We start from the raw sequence: 16,979 nt of genomic DNA on the forward strand, positions 1-16,979 counted from the left end.
TTTTGAACAAAATAGTCTTCATGTGGTCTGACATGTGTGATGCAGTCTTGCTGTGCATGCTGGGTAATTCTGCAAAAGTAAAATACGCTCCCAGCTTTTGAAGTTTGGGAATTTGACAAAACGACAGAATCTGGATTCTCATACAGTTTCAGTTTGAATAGCTGGAGCTTCATTTTCACTGTGTTCTGCTGTGCTGTTTGAGGTTTTGTTTCAGTTTAATGATATATATGCCCTCACCCTCACCACTGCTGGTCTCGGCCATTTTCAAATATCTGTTAACTTGTTTCAGATCTCATTTTGAGAGACTTCAATTATTTGCATTTCGTCATTAATTTTGAATGGAATTGTGTATCACAATACTCACACAATCATATATCACAATATGATTCTACTAAAGACAATAAATGATAACGTCAAATTATTGCCCAACCTGATATTAAGTGACCTGAAACTAGGGGTGGCAATCGCAGAGTAACTCACAATATGACCATCACGATACTTGGCCCTCGCCCTCGATAACGATGGTATCACTATACAGCGATTCTGTGATAATTGCATTGCAAGAAATTTCATGTACGATACATCACGATATCTGTGTAACTGAAGAGGGAAAAATACCCCTAAGAAAAACAGAAATTATGTATTTATTCAGAGTTCACATGAAACAATGTACAACAAAGTGCAACCTGCATAGTGCCTCTTTAACACACACTGACATTTGTCCACAAAGGAAGGATACAAAATGCCTCACTGAAATCTTTTCAATCTGTGTAAATTTACTTTACAGAAAAAAAAGAATGCAAAAAATGTCACAATATGGCACCAGTCTTATCGATAATGTATCGCAAGAGGAAGTATCGATATCGATTTCTTTGTCCCACCCCTACCTGAAACTGAGAGAATGAAGGATTAATTGGGGCTGGTTACCAGGCTACAGTAGCAAATTATAGCATGAAAGCAGAATCAAATGTATAAGATGTAGTTTTTATATTTGGAAAAAGTTGTATCAACTGATTGCAATAATGTAAACACAGTACACACAAAGGCAAACCTAAGACAAAAGGTAACATTCATGCTAAACTTGCACAAATAAAAACTTAGTATTTCTCAGTTCTCAGTGACTTCAAGGGAACTAAGTTAACAAAATTTGATTCTTGGAAGTTGTGAATCGATACAGAATCATGGAAGATAAGAATTCCGATTATGACATGAATCTTTTTTTTTCTTTCGGACACCCCTATTTTCTGAATGCTGGTAAAAATGTCTCCCACAAACACTGCAACTATAGGGTTTATAGGGCTGGGCAATATATCAATATCATATCGGTATCGTGACTAGATATTGTCTTCGATTTTGGAGATCATAATATCGTAATTTTAACAGAAAAAGACAACACTTATGCCGATAAGTGTTGTCTTTTGCTGGTTTTAAAATGTAAAGGCTCCAATACAGTAAAGTGATGTCATTTTCTATGTAAAGGCTCCAATACAGTAAAGTGATGTCATTTTCTGAACTTACCAGACGATTCTAACTGTTCTATTATTTGCCCTTAGTCATATCCACATTACTGTTGATTATTTATCAAAAACCTCATTGTGTAAATATTTCGTGAAAGCAAAAGCAGTCATCCCTAAAATATTGTTGCAATATCACTATCATGGTATGCCCATTCAGAGAAATTGTGGAATCTCATATTTCTTTTTACAAACGTTTTCACAACAGGAGATGGACTGTCTATCAGGGTGAGTACAGAGCTACTGCATCGCCAAATGATAGACATGATGGGCTCCATCTTCCCCCTGGCCTTAAACGCTAATTTAAGGCCTGGCGCAGCGCTATTAGTGGGTGTGGTCAGGCGCATTCCCTAATTTGTCCTCGGCGCTAAAGCCGGCGTTAACTATTTACCCACGCCTTTTAAGCGTAGAATTATTCACAACTGTGGCCATTGGTGAACTGCAGTAAAGCAATGACATTCTTCCTTTCCAAGCTCCGATCCACTCGATCCAGTCCGGTTGCGGCTGCATGCTGTCATCTCTTCATGCCGATTTGGATATCTCAGCGCATCACAGATCATAGCCTGAATAAAATGATTCAACCTACAGCCAGGCAAATACAGATCTGTTCAGCAGGGCTGATGGTCTCCCTGTACAATATAGAAGATTAACTATCCGTGACATTCCTGATACCATCCAATTCCATGATCTTTATGTTGTAAACACATAACTTTCACAATAGTGAACAAGCACCCCCACTCGGCTCATTCAGGGCAGGCTGTTTTATAACTTGTAGTCTACCTGCTGCTCCTGCACATCACAGCACAGGCTAAATGATGCGACATAAATATACATTATGTAAAGTCATGGCATAAATGTGTTTTTGTTGAAAAACTATGTGTCAAGTAAGCTAAGTCTTGTTGGGGTAGACATCACAGTACAACCGTGTTACGGTTGTCACTCCTCTATACCACATTGTATTTGCGACGGATATATTTGCCACCTGGATTACATGTTATGTTTCACATAGGGTTGTGTTTTGATTTTTATGTTTTATTTTGTCCAATATTTAAATGTTCTAGAATTGCATGTTGTGTTAACATAAATATTATTTCTATCTACCACTTAGCCTACTTAGGCTGATTTGGTTCCTTTTTCTTGTAAAAATGTAGTAAGCCTCAATGCATAGGCTACTGGGAGAAATGCACGTGTGTCTGTGTGTGGCTTGGTAGGGGAGTGAATAAGGCCTGGTTTTGAAAAGCGTTAACCGCAAAATTAACGCAAGTTGGGAAGATAGCGTTAGGCTGGTATTTAAGGCCGAAACGCCCATTCTGGCCTATTCTGGCACTGCGCCACACCTCTTCAGCGTAAAGCGCATTTCGAGGCGTAAAAACATGATGCTATCTTCCCGAGTCAGGCGCAACGCGTGCTGTTTGCGTTTAACGCCAGTTTAGCGCCTAAGGCCAGGGGGAAGATAGAGCCCATGATATGCGCACTTTAGACGCATTCAGAGCCAGATCCACTTGTAGGCTAAGTATTGATTAACTGCTTACCACTATGTTGTGCCATCATAGTGGTGCAGCCCCCCATAGCACGACAATCTACTGGTGTATTTCAGACTATGGTTGTTTCAGATGAGGGCCGACATCTCACCTGCCTAATGGTTTGGACCAGCGGAGGAGGGGGAGGGAAGTGTATATGTAAAAACTGTCAAAAGAAAAAAATATACGTATATATATATCTGGCAGACCACGAGGCGGAGCCACCACAGTTTGGGAACCAATGGATTAGGCTATAAATAGTACATTTTAATCTCGTCGGTTAACGGTTAATGATCGGTTAATGAGTGTCAGTTGTCTGTCAGGAGAAAAAAATCACTTTCGCCATCCCTAGTGTGGACTCTCATGTGTGCCTTCAAGTAGTCCTTACGATTAAAACTTTTGGCACAGTACAAGCACCTAAATGGTTTCTCACCAGTGTGGATTCTCATGTGTCTATTCAAGTGTTCCCTACGACCAAAATCTTTAGCGCAGTCTGGGCAACTAAAACGTTGCGCCGCCGGCCCCCAAGGCCAAGATCTCTCATGACTAATAAAGACGTCATTGTGTGACTGAGGGTTCTCTTCATCTTCACTCTTCACCTGGACAGAGTGGACCATCATGTGTTGAGGTTTCTCTTCATCTTCACTCTTCACCTGGACAGAGTGGACCATCATGTGTTGTTGAATGTTTTCAAGTTGACTAAACATTTTACCGCAGACTGGGCAATTAAATGAGTTCTCTCTTGTGTGGACTCTCATGTGCATCTTCAAATTTCCTTTACCGCCAAAACAACTGTCACCACAAATTACGCAATTATTAAACTGTTTCTTCCCATTGCCAAGAACTTCACTGATGTTCTGTGAGTCTAAAGCTGACTGAGGTTCACTTGTTTCCATCCAATCATCACCACGGTCTTCAGTCTCAAGGTCAGAAGAGTCTGAAATCTTGTCGTCACTAAGTGGTTGTAAATGACTAGATAGATCTAAATTCCTGGCTGGTTCCGATACTCCACAGTCCTCCCCACCAGCTTCTGTTTGCATCTGTTGAGTTGAGCTGCTGGCTAGTGGCTCTGCCTCTCTGTTCTCCTCAGTTTGGCTTTGATGAAACTGCGAGGACTGAGGTTTCTCTTCATCATATTCACTCGTCACGGGGGCAGTGTAGAGAGTGAATGGGAACTGGGTGATACCGGCTTCCTCCAGGCCTTGAAGCTGCTCTCCTTCCTGACTGGTCCAGAGTTCCTGCTGTTCCTCTTTAATGTGTGGGAGCTCTGGGTCCTCCTGGTGCAGACTGGACCTCCAGTCCTGCTGCTCAGGGATGACCTCTCCTTCACTGACCAGCAGCTGCTGGACGTCTGGAGGCAAGACTGAAATACAGAAATATACACATTAAAGAGGATAGTAACCATTTTCCGGGTTAGAACTCCCAGCCGCCACAGCGCTCAACAGCGCCACTCTGGTCGAAAGCTCGGTAAAAAATAATATCACCAGCACAGACTTCTGATGAAAAGATAAATTTATGAGCAGCGTTGAGCTTTCTAATCCCGCCGTTGAGAAGCAATGAACCCTTCTTCTTGAGTAGGTGGCTTTGAAATGTTTCTGTGGCACTTGTAAATACGTGCATATCGCTGATTTAGACAGCTTTTGAGCAAGAGTCGCAGGCAAGTCTATGTAAGGATACGGGACTCTTGTAGGGTAGACGATGATGACATCATACCCGGAAGAGTCATAGTGGGGCTAGATCTCCTCCAACATGTTTTAAGATGTATAAAGACTATACTTTGATTAATATTTGTGTAATATGGTTTTTCCACAAAAAAAGGTGCACATAAAGAGACAAGAGAGACAAAGAACGATACATCGTTTTTGTGCATTAAAACTAGCCTGTTTTGAAAACGGTAAAAGTAAAACGTTGCCAGAAAAATGAATACTCAGTAGAGTACAGATACCTGAAAATCCTGCTTACAGTAACAAAATATTTGTACTGATTTACTTCCCATCTCTGGCTGTATCTGGCAACGCTGCATTTAATGAGATCAATAATGCCAACTACCTTTGCAGTCAGTTACAAAATAAACTGTTTGCGTAATGTGAAATATAAACATCACCAACCTGCTCTGTCTAAGCAGACTTCAGGGTTTAAAACGGCGTCCAGCAGCTTTCGCTGTCGGTCATTCTGCTGTTTTAAATGAGAGGCTTCCTCCTCGTACTCTGCTATCGTTCTCTCAAACAGCCCACATATCTCTTCCACAGCCGCAGTCAGTCTCTGCTCCACCACCGCTCTCAGCCTCTGGGCTTTCACTTTAGACATTGTACGCTGCTTAAGCTAGCTCCGTCCCTATCTGTCTGTGTTAGCAGCTAGCTAGCTATGCTAACTCAAAAAGCTCTGTTACTGGCTACCAGGAGAACAGTCTGAGGTAAAAGAAGGGTGCCAGCTCCATTCATAGAGTTATCCACACACACATTCGTCTTCTGCTGCCTCATTAAACATGTAAACTAGACTTTAGAAAGGAAAACAACTCCGGTCACTGGAGTTTACAGACACCCGGCCGCCATGTTTCGTGACGTCACTGGTTTCGTAAAAAAGAAAAAATCTCGTGGATCTCGCGAGAGACCTAGCTGGCAACACTGGAAAACACTTGTGGCCCCCCAAGAGACCACGAGAGGGAGCCATACTGTCACTTACTGAGGGCCTGCCCTGCTTGATCAAGTGAAATTATCCCAGATAAACCTGTATGTACAGTAGCTAACAAAATACCCATTTAATTTGGTTTATGTCAGATAAAACAGATTTTTCCATTATGAATCCGTTAGCCAAGCATACAAATTAAAATCACAACTATATGGGTCTCTGACACTAAATCTAACCCAGTTCCACATTATTATTATTAATAATAATAATAATAATTATTATTATTATTATTATAAAATAAAAAGTAAAATCGAAATGTACTGAAAAGTAAAACTGTGTAAAATAATGTCTCCTAAGGGCAGCTGTGTTCAGCAGGTACAGTGGGTCGGACTCGTTCACTAATCAGGTCGGTGGTTCGATCCCCACCTCCTCTGCATGTTGAAATGTCCTTGGGCAAGATACTGAACCCCAAATTGCTCCTGATGGTGGTGCCAGCACTCTGTGTGGTAGCCTGCCGCCATTGATGTATGAATATATATATACATATATATATATATATATATATATATATATATATATATATATATATATATATATATATATATATATATATACACGATATATATATATATATATATATATATATATATATATATATATATATATATATATATATATATATATATATATATATATATATATATATATATATATATATATACACCCTAAAAGACTGTGGTGGGTTTACCCCTAAAGTTAAGCGCCCCTGAACATTGCACCTAAGTGAAATACTGTGAACAAAAAGACAAAAGACACCAACTCATATTTATAAAACCTTTATTCATTTTAAATCGAAGGCTAACTGAAATGTGTCATACCATGTTCTGTGACAACAATAAACCATCTGTTCTCAACAAATAGAAAATAACAACGTAACAAACCCAGTAACACTTTAACCATCCAATATAAATTAAAATAAACTGTTTTAATACACAAATAAGCAGTTATTGTCGTGGAGGATAAGTGAGCCTCTATGTATATCTATACTGCGTGCGGTGCAAACGAAAGAGTGTCTTCTTGTCTGTTTTCTTCAACATTGTCAGCGGAAAGGCGCCAGGCAGACAGGGGGCGCTGATTTGAAGAGCAGAGCGAGCAGAGCACAATGAGCCAAAAACTAAAGCAGGAAACCGTTTGCTTCACAGACACTTCCCTCCTCCGTCTGTTTCTGAGCTATGTATCAAATGAACTGGGCCGGGGCTGATTTCAGTTGTTCAAGTGTCAAAAGGATACAATAATAATAGTGTTTGAGGAGCTCATTGCACTAAAAAGCATTTTACTGACAGATAGACTGGAAGTTTTTCCTCAAGAGAATAAACAATAACAATAAAAAAATGTACATTTATCGCACTACGTTAAAATATGACTAACATTATAAAAAAGGCAAATAGTAGGTGTATTGCAACGCTCATCGCTATAAAAACAAAGAATATCTATCTATCTTCACATCAATCTCATCATCACCACCATCATCATCATCATCATCATCCAATCAGCATCATCATCATCATCTGAGACAGTAAGGAGGCGTGGCCTGGGATGATTGACAGCCCAAACAAGCCACTCACAATTTGCCCGTCTCAGTGCAGGCAGGCACACTTGTACGTCATAGCAACAATAATAAACAATGGACGTTTTCCTTGGAGACCGAAAAGACTACCAGCCAATGGCAGCGGGGCTGATATGAAAGGAGCTCTGTCATTGGACTGCAGGCATCTCTAGGGAAGAGGAAGAGTTTGTTCAGGCAGGAAGAGGAAGGAAGGAACCGACTCTGGAGGCACCTGTGTGTGTGTGTGTGTGTGTGTGTGTGTGTGTGTGTGTGTGTGTGTGTGTGTATGTATGTCTGTGTTTTCCCTATCTTGTGTGGACCACAATAACAAAAACTGTGTTAATATATGTTCATGTATGTTGTTTAGTCTGCTATGTGTGTGTGTGTGTGTGTGTGTGTGTGTGTGTAGGTGAACGTCTCCAGTGAGCCTCGAAAGGGTCAACCTCCACCTCCTCCTGTCTGTTGGTATTGTCCGGCAGCACTGGTTTGTCACAGTGTAACCCACTGTGGGCTTATTTGTGTTGTGATGATTGTTTTCTAGTGTCAAGCCCTGTTCAGGGGCCCGTCCAGCCTCCTTCATACCCGCTGCTAAACCCTCCTACAGGGAACCAAACCGCACGCAGCAGGAACGGTGCCCGGTCCAAATACAACACCCAGAGCTCCGTCTCTTGACCCTTTGAACTCTCTGGACATGGAATCAAGAGACTGGAGAGGTTAGCTAGAGACTGTTGCGTTCGGACCGGGACACCATCTCCTTCAAGGTGATTCAGACTACTTTGATTCATTCGATCGTTACTCCTTCAGCTGCTTTGGGTCAAAGAGATTAAGAACTTCATATCAGGAGTTTTGATTCAAGTGCTTGTCTTTGAATGCAAAATGTAAACATGGCCACATGGCACGGGAATAGAGGAGAGAGAGCAAACAACGTGTAAACATGGCCACATGGCACGGGAATAGAGGAGAGAGCAAACAACATGGGAAAAGTACTGACTTCTGATTAGTCGCGTCCTTTTTTTTGCTTCCTCCCATTAAATTGACCACAGGAGTTGATCGACACAACAGAAAAGTAACGATCTCATATCGTTAGCTGCTGATTTTGGTGTTTTTACTTGAAAGAAATGTGCCTAACCTGAGTGATGCTGCCAGATGGTTTGTTTCACAGAATCATCTGGGAACTCGATCTTGGATTTTTGTTGTTGTTGATTGGATGAACCATGTGTCTCTCACCGTCTATCACGGGCTAGCTTCAACCACTTAGGACCGCCTCCTCCTTCCTTCCGCGAGTGCTGATTGGTTTGAACCATTGGTGGTTCGGATTTAAACCAATAGATCAGACTAGATGGATCGTGATCTCGTTCTCGCGGATCTAGCTGCCTCGCGATGTTAAAATGCTCCCATGGTCTTTTACAATTTCAAAAACACATAATCTGAAGAGAAGCTAGTTATGACCTAATTCTCGAAAATTTTCCACGCCTCTTTAAACAAGTTTCTCTCTGTTTAGACAGATGTGGAAAATATGTTAAGAGTTTAAAAGCAGATCTGTTGTGTAACACCTGTGATTCATTTGAGGAAGAAAACAAAAACGGAGCCATTTAAGATTCACCATATCCGATTATGAAATCATTCAGGGATGCAAACTCGTGGAGAGTGAAGAAGGTAACAGATACCAGGGCAGACACAAAAGAGAACTCATTCAACTATTTTGGGGATCCTAAAGTTTGTGACTAGTTTGCATCCCTGTAATTCCTTTTTGGCCTTTTAACTCTCTCCTGTCCTCCGGCCACCAAGCTGTATTCTCAGCCTCTGGAGTTGTTTGGGTGCAGTTTGGTTTTTATCCCTGTGGAGGGTGCTGTTGCATAAAGACTGGACACTAAAGGGCCTGACACGCCAATTCAACTGTTTTCAATGAATGGTAACTGGGATGCTATTCATGTCCTCACCCTCTACATCAGTGAGTCAATATCCATTTGATCTTCATCTGCGCACTCTTGAAAACAGATGACACAAGACGAGTTGCTATTAACACGCGTGTCACTTTTCAACACTTCTGTGTGTCTAGTTTGCGACAACCCGTCTCGCGCTGCGTTCAACACACAAAGAGTTCTGCTCCAGAATGAGATATCCAACCGTGGGAAAACAGAAGCTATGATCATATAATCTTACAATATAACTGATGGCACACGCGGAAACAAATCAATTGCGTCACTTTAAAAGACAGTGTAGGTCTTTGTTTCAGCGAGAGGATAATTGGGGTTTTCAGACTACTGAACGATGGATTACTTCAGGTAAATGAGGTCCTGATTGTCTCGTTTCCCAAAGAGGATATACGACGTGTCGGAGCACAACTCTTCCCATCTTTTAAAAGAGTGTCTCTGAAGGTCTGGACACATGAACCCAGACAGGTTGGTCAGCGGCAGTTGACAGAAGATTATTGCCCCTGCCTGCTGCAGTAAAGTGCTAAGAGATGCCTGCACGAGAGGGGATCTTACCAGAGGGCTGTGTGTGCATGTGTGCATGTGTGTGTGTGTGTAGAAGGCAGGAGAAGCAGTGCACAGTATCACACACTGCGGGCTGTTTACTTTAGTTACACACTACCTGGCTGCCTTGTAAGGTCTCTCGCTCTCTCTCTCTCTCTCTTCACAAATATTCAACATTCAAAAAACAAAGGCTCAAACTCAATTTCAAGCTGACTCAGTTCGACTGTTACATTTTTTCAACACACCGTCTTGATTAGTCGTCAATTCAGGCAGCATTCAGTGTGTGATTAACGCGAGCAAACCCGTACGTGATTGGCTTGTTTGGACAAGGCAGTTTGCCAAAGTTACAGCTTTGACAAATCAGAGAGCTTAGCTGTGTTGGTGTGGGATTGGCCAACAATTCAGCCAATGCGATGAGAGAGAGAGCTACGAGGAGAGTTTCTGATTGCGCCCTCGGGGTGACTCCTGACTTTTGATTGGCTCGCAGGACTCGGACATTTGCATAAACCATTTTCTTTTCTTTCTTTTTTATCAATGGTATAGTAACGGTTGGGTCCGAGCCTGTTGGGCTGAATCATCTAAGTCGGTGTCTCCCTTTGATATGTTGTCATGATACTGGCTACTGTGCACTGTGGTGGTCCGTCCCTCTGGTAAGTCCCCCTGGAAACACACACACCATGGTACAAGTTCCAGGACTCTCTCACTTATTCTGTTCACATCCACATAGACAGAGCTCCTTCACAATAAAAGTCTCTCACACGTTCCATCTGCACATACTAAAAAAATAGTGCAATTTTTTCAGCAATCATATAAATAAGTATAAATTCGTGCTTTTTTAAGTTCGCCTACATGTGTATGTATATACCGTATATATACATGCCAACATGTATGCAGCAAAATGTTAAACATGTGGAAGTTGGCACCCCAACAGATTACCGATCTTTTCTTCTAGAACTAAACAACATATAAAAAAACACACACATCTTTACTTTAGACTCCATCAAGTTTAGAAAAATACCACGACTTTCTCTGTCCTCTCTCTTATCAACGATATTGCAGATTTTCTGTTCTTTTTTCTTTCTGTGTGGCAAACAGTTTTGAAGCTTGTGCAAACTTTTTTTTAGAAAAGGTAGGCTAACTCTCTACAAACTCAAAAAGTATTCTAGCAACAACTCCTGCACCGGTTAGTCGATACGAGGCAGACATTTTAACTCACGTGAATTTTAGCGGCAAGCTAACTGGCAAGCTAGCGTAAGATAACAATAACTAAAGCTAAACTCTATCTGGAAACAGGCTAATGGATAGCATTTTTAACGTGCTAACATGCTAACGTGCTCCAGTGATACAGCTAAAGCCGGGTGCAGGAGTCATTGCCAGTGTCCGACTGTGCAGCCCTGAAATGTGGATCAAACACAGTGGAGTGTGTGGAGACGTAACTGCAAAACAAAACTGCCTTCGACCCAAGCAGGCGTGTTTTTTTGGCGCAGACTCTCACTCCAACGTTCTCTTTCAAACTAATGAGACGTTACTAGAAGCAGAACTATAATGGAACCACACAGGCCTGCACTTTGCCATCAGTCAAAGCAGCGAGGGGGATTATCACTAGAAAACAAAAGAAATCCCAATACCTGGATAGAAGATTGGAACATTTCGGCGTTCGCCTGGATAGGATTTTTTTTCGTAAGCGCGAAAAAGACAAACAAAACAATGAACAATAGAAACAAACAAGTAAATATTTATAATAAGGGTAGTTGTGAGGTCAGTCTGATAGAGTAGGAAGGAGACGGCGGGGTGTTTCCAACCTCTCCCCTCCTGCTCTGACATCATCGGTTCATTGGAAGTGCTCCTCAGACAGGAAGTAGGAAGCTGTGAAACAGGAAGTACCAGATGTTCTCCTGGGGTTTTCTCCGATGTTCTCACCCCACAGCGCTGCTGCTTCATCCTAGCCTGAACCACCAGATTGGGAAATTGCCAAAACTGCCCACATCAGCTTTTTTGAGCGGCTAATTCAGCCTCCGGCTAAAGTGAAGCAGCTCTTGAAAGCAGAGAAGGGGACAGCTTTTCCAACGTCCAATCTTACCTTCCAACATGAAGGGTGATTTGAACCCTAATTGGCTAGTGACGATTTGACGGACATTCCCCACGGGCTAGTGGTCATGATCCAGGTTTTCCCGTCGGCTAGGAAAGGGGGAAGCAGGGCTTACAGGAAGTGGGAGGCCAACTCTGTCACACCTGCCGTGGCTTGTGGGATTTCTCCTTAGTATTCCTGGCGTTCCGGTTGTCCACGCTGCCCTGGTGCTGCTGCTGCGGCGGGGGCCGGAGCAGGCCGTGTATGAGCGAGGGCGGGGACGATACAGTCTGCTGGGTGTGGGTGTGGGTGTGGCTGAGGCCGGGGGTCAGCGACGCAGGGTGGTAGAAGTGTCCGATCACCTCGCTGTAGGCAGGGGGCGCCGCCTCCACACCGGACCGCCGCTTCTGCTGCCTGGACCACGCCTCCTGGGCCTCCAGCACACTGACGCCTGCATGGGCGCTCGGAGGAGGGGCCTGCAGGCTAGGGGGAGGGGCCTGCAGGCTAGGAGCACAAGAACAAGAGGACGAGAACAACCAGGGGTTAGGCATTGACAAGTCCTTACAATGGCAATATTAAAATAGTGTTACTTCATTGAATTGCATGTTTATAATACTAAGGTGATAATCAGGCAGTTGCTGACGTTGTCTTCACATGCTCCACTGTATCTTCAAAATTAACAAATTCAACAAAATGGCTTAAGTGGGTCTTCTCAAACTCCGGACCACAACTACAAATCAATCCGGACCGGACTTTAAGTGTCGCTATTAGTACCCGCTGTGTTGTGTAATTGAATGTGCATTTACGGTAAATGAACCATCCTTGATTTTTACTTTCTATGTGTGTGTGTGTGTGTGTGTGTGTGTGCGCGTGTGCGTGTGCGTGTGTGTGTGTGTGTGTGTTACACTATTTACCTAGCAGATTCCACGCTTAACCAGCTGAATGTTGCTAGCTGTAGTGCCAAGAAGCTATACCAATAATAGTACACAGTATTGGCTGCATATGGGCAATGTTGCTCAACCCTTCAACTTTTCCACAGCAATTTCTTATTAGCTTATTAACCAATGAAGTAGCCTACATGGACAGCCCCTCCCCTCAGTGTCCTTACCCGGCTTGCAGACAGGAGTTTGTGGGGTGGAGGAGGTGGGAGTCGAACACGGTCCGGTTGGGCGGAGCTCTGACCGACTCGCGGTTCAGCTCCAGCTGCTGCTCGGGGTCTCTGAGCTGCAGGGTGCAGGGGCCCTGGTAGGGCGGGGGCTCCTCCCCGTCCGACAGGGAGATGGTGGGCGGGAGGTCGATCAGGCTCTGCGGCAGGTAGGGGTAGGTGGGCTGGAAGCGGGTCGGGGCGTAGCCGGACTGGAAGCGCTGCGACGGGGACAGGGGGTGAGGGTGGGTCTGGGGGTGCTGCTGCAGGTAGGAGGGGGGGACGCCTCGGTCGGGGGGGCGGGCCGTGTACACCTGGTGCTGTGGGGGACAGGAGAGATCAAAATGACTGCTGTGTCATAGTTTGACGGAAATGTGTGAATAGGGAAACTCTACCGGTCTGGCATTTCATTTCATGTTGGTTAAATCAAATGTCAAGCTATTCTCCTTTGAGGATAGCAGGTGAATGTTGGTATCTCACCTCATTCAGGCTGCCATTTGTCCCGGGACCTTCAGAAGACCACAGGCTTCCCTCCTGAGAAAGAGGAAGAGAGGGAGGAGAGAGAGGAGAGAGAGGGGGGAGAGAGAGGAGAGAGAAAGAAAGAGGGAGAGAGGGAGGAGAGAGAGGGGGGGAGGAGAGAGAGAGAGATTTCAAAATAAGTGAAGAAGAGACATGAGCATGGAGCTGGCCTGACACAGTGGAGGTCTGCAGCCAGACTCCCCTCGTGAACTGTGCAGATAAGTCTGTTTGCATTAGCAAACTGTCAAAACCTAACTGAAAGCTAACATTAGCCACGAGGCTAACGTAGCTTCAGCAAAAGGCTTGTTTGAGATGCACACTCGCTGCTCTCAGAAGACAGCACCGTTTGATATGCGCATTGATATTTTCCAAAAAATAAAATAAAATAAAATAAAAAACGATTTCTGTTCCTTCCAAATACATATTTAAAAATGTTAGACCTTTGTAAACGAAATTCAATAGTTTGTAAATGAAATTCTATATTTTTTAAGGGCTTATTTTGAGAATATAAGATTCAATGCTTTTTCAATACCTTTAAGACCCCATGGGTAGCTTTTGTCCCACACACTACCTGTCTCTGTCCTCTATTCAAACAGCCAGGACTTTTGTCCCACACACTACCTGTCTCTGTCCTCTATTCAAAAAGCCAGGACTTTTGTCCCACACACTACCTGTCTCTGTCCTCTATTCACACAGCCAGGACTTTTGTCCCACACACTACCTGTCTCTGTCTGCCCTCTATTCAAACAGCCCAGACTTGTCCATGTTCAATATGATTTATGCAGAGACATCTCACCTCTTCTAACTAGGTCATATCACCATATAGTGTGCTGTAGATGAAGATTGTTCTTCACAGCTACAGATATATGTGAGATGACTGTCAGGGTTTAAAATTATTTTCTTCAATAAAAAATGTTGATGAAAAAAGAATTCCATCTTTTTTCCAGGCAGGCCCTATGTTTTTGACTGGAGGTGATTTTGGTGCAGGATATAATGCATGTTGACTGACACAGCGGCTGGGTCATAAGATCATCCCTCTATCTGAACATTATTCTTCACGTCAACACAAACTGTGGTCTCAAAGTGGCTCTGCTTTAGGATTATGTGTGTAATCGGACCTGAACATTTCACACACTTTTCCAGACATCTTTTTTGTCAATTTCCCAAACTATTCAAGACCTGGAAATTATCAAATTCAATTGTAATACCTTTCCAGACTTTCAAGACTTGTCTAGGAACCCTGTCTATTTCTCTTCCTTAATTATGGATCCCCCTTTCAACCATAACCAATCTCCATAATTTACTTACTAGGCAGTTATACTACAATGAAGACGACCACATTACTTTTGCTCCTAATGGCCTGAAAAGCATTTTCTTTTGTAAATAATTACTTTTGCATTGGCCAGGGGCAGGTGTGTGTTGCGGGCGGGGGCGTGTCTGCTGGGTGGGCGGCACTTACGTTGGCCAGGGGGCAGGTGTGTGTTGCGGGCGGGGGGCGTGTCTGCTGGGTGGGCGGGACTTGCGTTGGCCAGGGGGCAGGTGTGTGTTGCGGGCGGGGGCGTGTCTGTTGGGTGGGCGGGACTTACGTTGGCCAGGGGCAGGTGTGTGTTGCGGGTGGGGGCGTGTCTGTTGGGTGGGCGGGACTTGCGTTGGCCAGGGGGCAGGTGTGTGTTGCGGGTGGGGGCGTGTCTGTTGGGTGGGCGGGACTTGCGTTGGCCAGGGGGCAGGTGTGTGTTGCGGGCGGGGGGCGTGTCTGCTGGATGGGCGGAACTTACGTTGGCCAGGGGCAGGTGTGTGTTGCGGGCGGGGGGCGTGTCTGCTAGGTGGGCGGGACTTACGTTGGCCAGGGGCAGGTGTGTGTTGCGGGCGGGGGGCGTGTCTGCTAGGTGGGCGGGACTTACGTTGGCCAGGGGCAGGTGTGTGTTGCGGGCGGGGGCGTGTCTGGCTGACAGGCGGTAGTGGTTTAGCAGGCAGGTGATCACCACCACCATCACCATCATCACCACCACGATCACCAGGATCTGCACGAACTCCAGCTGGGCTGCAGGCAGGGAGAGAGACCACACATGTTAATACCACTTCATACCACAGAGGGACAACAACTGAGAAACACGTCCAAACCAGGCTTGTAGCCTATGATTCAAAACCGTGGATCGAGTTCTCATCTCAACTGGCCTGAGAATTCAAACCATCAAAACCCAACAGAGATCATCATATAAAATAGCCTACTGAGCCTGAGATCTACCAAGTTGTGCCAGAGAAGGCGAGGCTCAATTCACATAGCACAACGGGTGGATGAGGAGAAGACACAAACAACAGAAATATACAGTATATAGGCTAAACTACTAAACTAAACTAAACTACTAAACTAAACTAACTACTAAACACTAAACTAAACACATTCTCAAACGAATTATTGAACTAAACCGTAGGTCGTAGGTTAGATCAGTGTTTCCCAACCAGGGGTACGTGTACCTAGGGGTACTTGAGCAGCTTGCAGGGGGTACTTGGAAAGATTGGGGATTACAATTTATTTACAAAATGATTAAAACATCATTCCAAGTAATTTCATAGGCCCAGCTTAGTAAAACTGACGACTTTTTCCAATTGAAAACAGTTAGAATTGTATTAAAGGGGGTAATTCAAATGATTTTCATTTAATAATCAGATGTGTTAGAGAGGCCTACTAAAAGTTTAATATCATTTTAATAAAACAAATTTCAGAAAATCATCGACACACATGAGTGAGGGGGTACTTTGGCATGGCAGAACAGCTCAATGGGTACATAAGACCAAAAAGGTTGGGAACCACTGGGTTAGATGACGAATCTCAGAATAATGGAAGTTATGTTATACTTTGTTCAAATGTAAATATTAGGGACTGCTGGCTGGTAACTGTGGTAGTTTTTATTAGGTTTACACAAGAATACACATCTTAAAAGTACAAGTTCCATGGCCATAAATGTACATGTGCAGGTGTTTTGACATAATTCTGTGATGATGTGTAGACAGCGTGTGAACCTGAGTAAGTAATAAATAATTATATGTTGGTATAATTACTGTCAACAAATGGCTCCCTCTTTCTCAGAGCAGTGACTCAGTTATTACACCCAGTTTTACACCAGTGTTCATTTCTTTGACTAAAACTAGACTAAAATGACCCTTTCTCACTGACAAAAACTAGATTGTTATCTAAACAAAAACAAAGTTGTGATGACAAAAAGTAAGAGGAAATCTATTGACATTTTCGTCAATGAATAAAAACTAAACGAAAATGTTAGTTAGGGACGAATTCGAAAGAGATCCAATCAGAAGAGAGGAAGAAGAAGTTAAACAGTTAAATCTGTGTGTGTTGCACGTTCAAACCTTAATAATACTATTTCATAATAACAGATTAATAAATCTTTCCAATGAGTTTGGAAATTCTAGAGTATTAAAATAATGCATTACACTTTAACACTTTAACATTTTAGTCAACTAAATCTGCCGTAGATTTAGTCAAC

At 43.4% G+C, this 16,979-nt stretch overlaps 1 protein-coding gene across 1 annotated transcript in view; it reads right to left on the reverse strand.

Annotated features, from left to right (window-relative positions):
- Nucleotides 1–11,971: 11,971 nt before the first annotated feature.
- LOC310799231 (protein TMEPAI-like) overlaps nt 11,972–16,979 on the reverse strand; it is a gene marked incomplete at both ends in the record, with an annotated part of 39,721 nt that continues 34,713 nt past the window's right edge. Inside the window, 4 exons of the mRNA XM_083661805.1 lie at nt 11,972–12,296; nt 12,922–13,277; nt 13,438–13,491; nt 15,378–15,517. Of these exons, the coding sequence (XP_083517931.1) occupies nt 11,972–12,296; nt 12,922–13,277; nt 13,438–13,491; nt 15,378–15,517 (875 nt within the window). The remainder of the gene's footprint in view (nt 12,297–12,921; nt 13,278–13,437; nt 13,492–15,377; nt 15,518–16,979) is intronic.

Source organism: Poromitra crassiceps (genome assembly GCF_964638095.1).
Source record: "Poromitra crassiceps genome assembly, chromosome: 27".
Lineage (NCBI taxonomy): Eukaryota > Metazoa > Chordata > Actinopteri > Beryciformes > Melamphaidae > Poromitra > Poromitra crassiceps.